The 9117-nt window shown below is 36.6% G+C and overlaps 1 protein-coding gene across 1 annotated transcript; it reads left to right on the forward strand.

Annotated features, from left to right (window-relative positions):
• The first annotated feature begins 332 nt into the window (after nucleotides 1-332).
• On the forward strand, nucleotides 333-1666 carry LOC107867471 (protein PHOSPHATE-INDUCED 1). Its single transcript, XM_016713724.2, has one exon. It carries the CDS (start codon nucleotides 346-348, stop codon nucleotides 1498-1500), a length of 1155 nt encoding a protein of 384 aa, XP_016569210.2. The 5' UTR covers nucleotides 333-345; the 3' UTR covers nucleotides 1501-1666.
• Nucleotides 1667-9117: the final 7451 nt, after the last annotated feature.

Raw genomic sequence — 9117 nt, forward strand, 5'->3', positions numbered from 1 at the left:
ACTTCTGTTTTGCCAGCTAGACACACATTTCCCCATAACATCCTCTCATTATCCAGCCTGTGCAATTGCCCTTTTCTTTTTTTCTTTTTCCCAAAGCACCCAATAGAGCCTCAACGTCTCAAATTCTGTACTTTCTAAATCCCCAATTTACCCTTTTGCTTTTTATAGTCACTGCTGTAAGCTGTTACTATTCAATTATTATATCCATATGGTCCATCAGACCCCACATTTATAGACTTTATGGACAAAAAAACAAATGCTGTAACTAAGCTGTAACGCTCAAGCTCAAGCTAATTTTTCTATCCTCACCTAAAAAGTGTACGTACTGTGTTTGATTTTAGCAGAATGTTCATTTTCTTCGCAAGTTCCTCCATGACTCTTTTTAATGCTTTATTTACAAAAATAAAAATAAAAAAATTAAAGCAACATTTAAATAAATTACTCACTCTCACTGTTCTATATAAATACCCCCACTACTCACAACAATCTCATCTCATATTTGCTTTCCACAGCTCTCCTAATATTCTTGATAAGCTTCTAATAGGAGAAAAAAAAAGATCAATGGCTTCCCATATTGTTTTGAAAATTTTTCTTGTTATTTCTTTCTTTAATGTGTGTTTTGCTTCAAGAAAACTCACAGCTTTAGTCCAAGACCCACAAATGCAACTCTTGAAGTACCACAAAGGTGCACTTCTTTCAGGCAAAATTAATGTTAATCTGATTTGGTATGGCAAATTCAAGCCATCCCAAAGAGCTATTGTATCCGATTTCATCACTTCCCTTTCTACTTCAACTCCATCTAATGCCCATCCTTCTGTTGCCCAATGGTGGAAAACTACTGAAAAATACTACCATCTTGCTAATTCTAAGAACACCCTTTCTCTATCTTTGGGCAAACAAGTGCTCCTAGAAAATTATTCCCTAGGAAAATCATTGACTCAGAGACAAATTGTTCAATTGGCATCAAAGGGTGAACAAAGAAATGCTATAAACGTCGTATTGACCGCCTCTGATGTTGCTGTTGATGGGTTCTGTGTCAATCGATGTGGAACTCATGGGTCTTCTAAAGGTGCTATTATTAAGGGTAAGACTTATAAATTTGCTTATATTTGGGTTGGTAACTCTGAAACTTTATGTCCTGGCTACTGTGCCTGGCCATTCCACCAGCCTATTTACGGACCACAAAGCCCGCCATTGGGTGCACCAAACAACGATGTGGGTGTTGATGGTATGGTGATCAATTTGGCTAGCTTATTAGCTGGAACAGCAACGAACCCTTTTGGAAATGGTTATTACCAGGGCGAAGCAGATGCCCCGTTGGAGGCTGCCTCTGCTTGCCCCGGTGTCTATGCTAAGGGTGCTTACCCAGGCTACGCTGGAGATTTATTGGTGGACAAGACAACGGGTGCAAGCTACAATGCACATGGTAGAAATGGAAGGAAGTACTTGGTTCCGGCTTTATTTGATCCTTCTACATCTTCATGTTCAACTCTAGTCTAGTCCAGAAAATAAATGGCAGTAGTGAAGTAGTGTGTGTTTTGTTTTACCAGTTGTACACGAAGAAGAAGCTAATGTAGTATAGTGGTGAATACTGTAATTTTTGATTCATTCATTTGTTTTGAGGTTGAAAATTAGAGAGCAAATTGCTTCGGTTTGCTTTCATGAACATCTTTGTCCAATTCTTCTTTACTTTCGGCGTCTTTTACCGTTTACTAAAATGTTAATGATATTTGATAATACGTTTTATAAAATGTAATCATAAGAACCTTTTAACAAATCGCCTAAAAGAACCACTGGTTTGGGAAGGTTTTAGGATGAAGTCGGACTAGCATCGGTGGATCCCGCAACTCGAATGTGAGTTCCCAAGCATATAAGTTTAAATTTAATTAGTGTATCAAAGCTACTTGAAATTGACGATCAATAAAGATTTTGCCTAAAAGATAAAACACCCATAGAAGAGATTGTTACAAGAGTTCATATTTCATTATGACATTCCTTGATTCCTTCGCCTCTCTTTTGTGGTGTAGACTATTTAATTTTCTGACGGTGTATATCTTCAAATAAAAAAAGGAAAGTCAGGTATTTGTGTATCCACTAATAATCATCTATGGCCTGGTTTGGTCTCAGGAATAATAGAGTAATTATTTCAGATATAAATTTTTAAGCTGAATTTATCTCATTTCTTATTTGATTGAAAATCACTAAATAACTTGTTGCCCTAATCAACATTTTTCGATTTATTATATGAGAAATGTTTGTCTAGGTGCAACTTAAATTAAATTAGTAGATGGCGAATATTTTATGTTTTTACTCATTTTGTTTCTCTTGATTAATCTATTGATCGATTCTACACATTATGAGTACTACTTGATGGCTAGATGGATCATTTCAAGAGACATCCTATGTTTTATACGTAGGGGTAGTTGTTCATTGCTCAACTCTAATACGATTGTATTAGGTTTTTCACATACAAAATTTAAGAAAGAAGGAAACTGAAGTTGATCAATCTAGGAAATCTTAGTGGCTACTAAAACTTCACCTTGTTAGCTGGTGAGGCTTCAATTAAGTCAATCAACTTTAAGCTCATACAAAGGCTCAAAATATCATAGTTCAAGGGACATATTTCATACCCTTCTTAGTTTGAAGTACAAATTGTTATGTCTAGTACATATCGTGCGCAGTGACGGAGCCACCTTATGCTAAGAGATATTTAATAACACTCTTTGGTTGAACCGTTACATTATTTAGCTAAATCAATATTTTACTTTTATGTATATGTCGTAGATTGAGTTTTCTTATTTTCTATGTGTACTTACTTTTTTATATTGCAACTTACTTCTGTAAAATTTTAATTCAGCAACTGATCCAACCTAACAGTGTTACTTGAAAAGAAATGGGAATATGTATTGAAAAGTTTTTATGGAAAAAACGAAAAACTCCAAGCAAGTCAGGCAACTTGTTAGCTGTCACGCATCAGTAGTGTAATTGTCAACTTCCTTTCGAAATAAGCTACTACGATATCTAAAATTGGTTTGTTTTTCTCTATTTCTGTTAGGGACTGGTTTAGGGCCAGTTTAGAACAAAGTTAGTTAATCCATAAGTCAAACAGTTAAAGGATATTCTCTTTCAAGTTTCAAGTATTGCATAGCAGCTACCTAGCTAGCTCCTGTTATTAAAAATGACAACGCGCTATTGTTTAATTTACATGTTATAATGCCCCTCCTCTCTAAATGAGAGTGCAATCAATTGATGTAAATAAGTTGATAATCACAAAAGAACTACTAGATGAGCTAGCTATAAACAAATACACATAATGCGCCGAAATTCAGTTCCAAGTTAGATGCTTTAGGGGTCGTTTGGGGTGAGGTACTAAGACAAATTATCTCGGGATAAAATAATAGTTTTGAAATAAACTTTTTAATACATTATTTGGTTTGGCAATACTTGGGATAACTTATCCCGAGATTAATAATAGTCCCGAGATAAATTATACCACATATTTGATGGTATAAATTATCCCACCTTAATAATTTATCCTTGAATAAATTATAAAATGACAAAAATATCTCCAAACCCATTACAAATACATTTCTCCAATCTTTTTCATCATCTCTAATTATTGCTTTTGAAACTGAAAAAAGATTATTGATATCTACTTGATTATCTAAAACGTGTTAGTATAACAAATTAAAAGATTAAAATATCTTATTTTGGAACGACGAAAATATATGATCCATACCTGAGCTATGGTGTTTGCGGATGGGGGAGCACATTAGCAAGGCTGCTAACGTGCACCATCTGTAAATCCTCAAGATCTCTACCGGAAACTATGGTGTCACCGACGAAATTGGTTACTCCGCAAGACGGAACTAGCTGTTCACTGCATCCACTAACGTGTGGAAGCTTCCTACCCCTCAAGTATCGTTCTATACCTGAGGAGATTGAGGAACCCAACTCAGACTCAGATTCGCCGACTTTGATTCATCTTCGAAGCATAGGTTCTACGTGCCCAAACAGGAGGTTGCAATTCTCAGAGCAAGCGCCACCACCTCAGCAGCCAGTGAAGAAGGAATATACTGAAAATCGCAAAGCTGGTACCAATAAGACCCTGAACTACGTTCCTCCAGCTACTCGAGAAGGGAAAATTGTTGTCACTATTGTTAAAGGTGATTTAGAAAAGCAATCTCACTACTGGAAAAATTCCCTAATAGGTTTTGTGGTGGGGGATACTCCTTACCAAAAATCTATGGAGAATTTCGTTGAAAATATATGAAAATTTGTTGAAAAACCCCAAACTCTGGGTCATGATACTGGATATTTCATCTTCCGATTTAATTCAGCTGAGGATAAGGATAAGGTACTTCTGGGTGGCCCTTACACGTTTCACAACAAACCTTTCATAGTTCAACCATGGGTCATTGACTTTGAATTTGATCCAAACTGCATCACAACTATTCCACTATGGATTACACTTCCAGGACTACCTGTTGGATACTGGTCAGGTGATGCATTAAGTAAAATAACGAGTGGAATTGGTCCTCCTCTTCACACAGACCATTATACTGCAAGCATGAAACGTATATCTTATGCTCATGTATGTGTTGAAGTGGATGCAACACAATCTCTAATTGAATCTGTTGAAATGGTGACTCTGACAGGAACGTTTCATCAGCCTATTGAGTATGATTAGAAACCCAAATTTTGCAGCCATTGTCTACGTTTTGGGCACTTTACTGATGATTGCCAACTATATGACAAAGGAGGGGATCAGGAGAAGGATTTCCCAAAACAACCAAAAAGGAGAAGGAGGAACAGAAGAAGGAGAAAACCTTTACGTGAAGAATGAAAACAAAAAGAAATAAGGGATGCTATTAGAAAGGAAACTACCACCCCTCCACCACTAGATAACCAACTGCAGACTCATAACTTGGAAAGGGACTAGGAACCACAAATGCAGAGTATCCAGCATGCAAATGGGACCGGTGAAACCTCACTAAAAGGAGGGGCAGGCACTTTTAAGAGTGACAACAGGTTCTCAACCTTGGAAAGTATAGGTGATCTTGAGGGAATGCCAGGTAATGCTGGCAAACCACCCAACATAACATGATTTTTGCAACCTAGAACTTGAGGGGATTGAACTAACCCCTCAAGCAGAAAGAGCTAAAGTTCTTTTTAGTAAAACATAAGATAGAAATAATGGGATGTCTAGAAATGAGAGTGAAGCAGCACAAAAGTCTAAATATACTGGCAAAGGTTGCACAAGGTTGGAGTACTAGTTGCAATTACCCGATGGCTACAAATCGTCGAATTTAGTTACTATGGAGAAACCATGTGTAGGTACAGGTACTAAGCTCGCATAAACAGTTTATACATTGTTATGTGAAGAGTCCAGTAGATTCTTTTGCTGCTTATGTTACTGTTATATATGCAAAAAATACTGCTGATGAAAGAACAACATTATGGTCTGCCTTAAGGGGATTGAGCATAAACATCCAAGAACCTTGGATCCTGAGTGGAGAATTTAATGCTATATTGAGTTCTGACGACAGGCTGGGCTCCCCTGTTACAACTGCTAAGACACAAGATTTTAGGGCTTGCTTGGATGGCCTGCAACTTACGCCGTTAAGATCTAGAGGCTACAATTATTCTTTTTGCAATAAGCAAGAGCAAAACCAGAAAGTATATTCAAGAATTGACTGGGCTTTGGGCAATTATAAATGACTACAAAGCCATGGTACAGTAGAGGCTGACTATCTACTACCCGATATTTCTGATCATTCTCCAATCTTGCTACAATGCAATCCTACAGTGAGTAGCAGACCAAAGCCTTTCAAATTATACACTACAGTCATACAACACCACAAGTTCCCGAAAATTGCTACAAATACCTGGAGATAAAGATTCACTGGGACCAAAATGTATCAGTTGACACAGAAGTTTAAAACACTAAAGACAAACCTAAAGGGGCTAAACTCTTACCTAGGATCATATGAGAGACACTTGCATACTACCTGACAACAACTACCAGTTACTCAAGACGAGTTGGCCAATGATTTGTTAAATCAAACTTTGATAGAGGAGGAGAGAATACTTGTTCAAAAACTGCACCAATAGAGGCTAGTGGAAGAGCAAGCACTAAGACAAAAATCCAGGGCTACTTGGATTACATGCAGGGACTCTAACTCTAAATTTTTTCATGCACAATGCAAGATCAGGGCAAGTAGAAATACTATCACATAAATCTATAATGATCAAGGACAAAAGATTGAAGATCCAGTTGAAGTAGAACATGAATTTGTATCCTTTCTACTAACCTGCCAGGAACTGCTGCTACTGAGGTCCCTTACCAAACTCAGAGGTCATCAGAAGAGGTCCTTGTTTATCTAATCCACAAAAGATGGTACTTATACAACAGGTTACAGAGAAGGAGATTATGGCTGTTATAAAGGACATGGCAATTGAGAAATCACCAGGAGTAGATGGCATTCCTATTAAATTCTACACCAGTCAATGGAACACAGTGAAATCTAACGTATTACTGGCTATTCAAGAGTTCTTTACCACAGGTAAAATGCTTAAAACTTTTAGCTGCACAGCAGTTACCCTTGTGCCAAAGGTACCTGCACTCACATTAGTTAAAGACTACAGACCTATAACATGTTGTACTACGTTTTACAAGATCATTACCAAGGTGTTAACAAAAAGGATGAAAGGAGTAATGAACACCATTATAAGCTCTTCCCAGTCAGCTTTTATAGAAGAAAGATCTATCATTGATAATGTGATATTCAGTCATGAATTATTGAAATGGTATACCAGAAAAGGAATGTCTTCTAGATGTGTAATGAAAGTTGATTTAAGAAAAACCTATGACAGTGTTGAATGGTGTTTCCTTAAAAGAATGTTTGCAGAATTGGGTTTCCCCCAGAAATTTATTGGTTGGGTTATGGAATGTGTTACATCTGTGTCCTACTCTTTAATGTTAAATGATGGACTTACATAGCCTTTTCAAGGTATAAGAGGAATAAGGTAAGGTGACCCGATGTCACCTTACCTTTTTGTGATTGCTATGGAATATTTACACAGAGAATTAGCTTTGGCCACCACACACCCCAACTTTCAGTTTCATCCTAGGTGCAAAACGCTTGGTTTTGTGCATATCTATTTTGCAGAGGATCTATTAATGTTTTGTAAAGCAAACACTGCATCCATAGCACTACTACAACAAACTTTTAACAAGTTCTCTACGGCTTCAGGACTACAAGACAACCAAGACAAGAGTTTCATTTATATGTCAGGTGTCAAGGACACAGAGAAACAACAAATACTACAGACTCTGGGCTACACTGAAGGTTCCCTACCTTTCAAATACTTGGGAGTACCCCTATCTTCCAGGAAACTAACTGTTGACCAATGCTACCCCTTAATAGATAAAATTCTTGAAAGGATAAAATGTTGGTCAACAAAACTGATATCTTATGCAGGCAGGCTTCAGCTGATTAAATCTGTTATTTTTGACATTCAGACTTATTGAGCTCAGATCTTTATTCTCCCAAAAAGGATTATGAAGCTCATAAACTCCCATTGTAGAATCTTCTTATAGACAGGTAAAACAGGCCCTTCAAAGAAAGCACTAGTCTCCTGGGAGAGACTTTGTATGCCAAAGGCAGCAGGAGGGCTAAATATCCTACATATCTGCAACGGGAATAAAGTAGCTGTTACAAAACAACTATGGGCCCTAGCTACAAAAGTTGACAGTATATGGATAAGGTGGGTACATGCCTACTATATCAAATACGCTACAGTGTAGGATTGTTGCATCCCAAGTAATGCTACTTGGGTTGTGAGAAAAGTGATCGAATCAAGGAAGGCTATCATGCTAGCACCTGGATTGCAAGATAATCTTCAAGCAAGACTAAGTCAATTGATTGTGAAGGACAGATTTTCCATCAAAAAGTTATACCTAGCCATGCTACCTGATATACCAAAAGTTTCCTGAAAGAGTATAGTCTTCACTCAAGCATCCACCCGAGGCACAACTTCATCCTATGGCTCGCATTGTTAAAAAGATTAGCTACAGTTGATCGGTTAGCAAAGTTTGGGATTAATGTTGATATGGCTTGTGCATTCTGTCATAATACTATAGAAACACATGAACATTTGTATTTTGATTGTCCAATTCAAGGGGTTTGTGGTGCAGATTACTTACATGGATGGGAATTCATAGAGCTATAGGGACTTGGCAGCAAAAAGTAGACTGGATTATTAGATGGGCAAAGGGAGGATCAGGGAAATGTGCTATCCTTTGTTGTATGTTTGCTATGATCATCACTATAGTATAGAGAGAAAGAAATCAAGTTAGATTCCAGCAAGGAAGCTTCGTGCCTGATAGAGCCTGCAAGGAAATAGCTATGCACATACATATCTGTGGAAGCCAGTACAAGAAATGGACTACACACTTGACGCAACTAAATTCTATGCCTTGATTAGTTACTGTTTTGATATTATTAAGTACTTAGAATAGCTATTCTGATGTTAGAAAGCATACAGTAGCGACTCCATAGGGATGTTAGCGTGAGTCTTGCTGAATTTTCTGTTAGTTTTTACGTTTCTTTGAGAGGCAATTGGTCAGCCTTGCCTTGTTATGTAACTATTACTTGGTGAAATAAAATTCTTTATTTACCAAAAAAAAATTAACCTCTTATTAATTGAACTTTGCATTTTTTTCATCCCATTGCTAGTAAATTTTATAAACTTATACGTTATTTTCTTATATAAAGGATCAAAATGCAAAATTAACAAATTAAAATATGTTAGATTCATACATAATAAGGAACAAACTAGGTACTATAATTTTTTATATATCCAACAAAATGTAGGTACTATAATTTTTTAAGCATAGAAAAACGAAATTCAACATCAACTTTTTCCTTCCAAGTGTTATTTTTGTGAATTGATAACACAAAAAGTTCTTACCACACAATGAAAAAATTAATTAAAGTAAGTAGATTTTATAATAATAATTACCATTCACTAGTAATCTGTAAAATATTTTAGCAACTACAAAGGCGTTGCCTAGTTTTAATACACATTATCATTTCACAATCAACTCTATTG

Source organism: Capsicum annuum, chromosome 4, assembly GCF_002878395.1.
Source record: "Capsicum annuum cultivar UCD-10X-F1 chromosome 4, UCD10Xv1.1, whole genome shotgun sequence".
Taxonomy (NCBI): domain Eukaryota; kingdom Viridiplantae; phylum Streptophyta; class Magnoliopsida; order Solanales; family Solanaceae; genus Capsicum; species Capsicum annuum.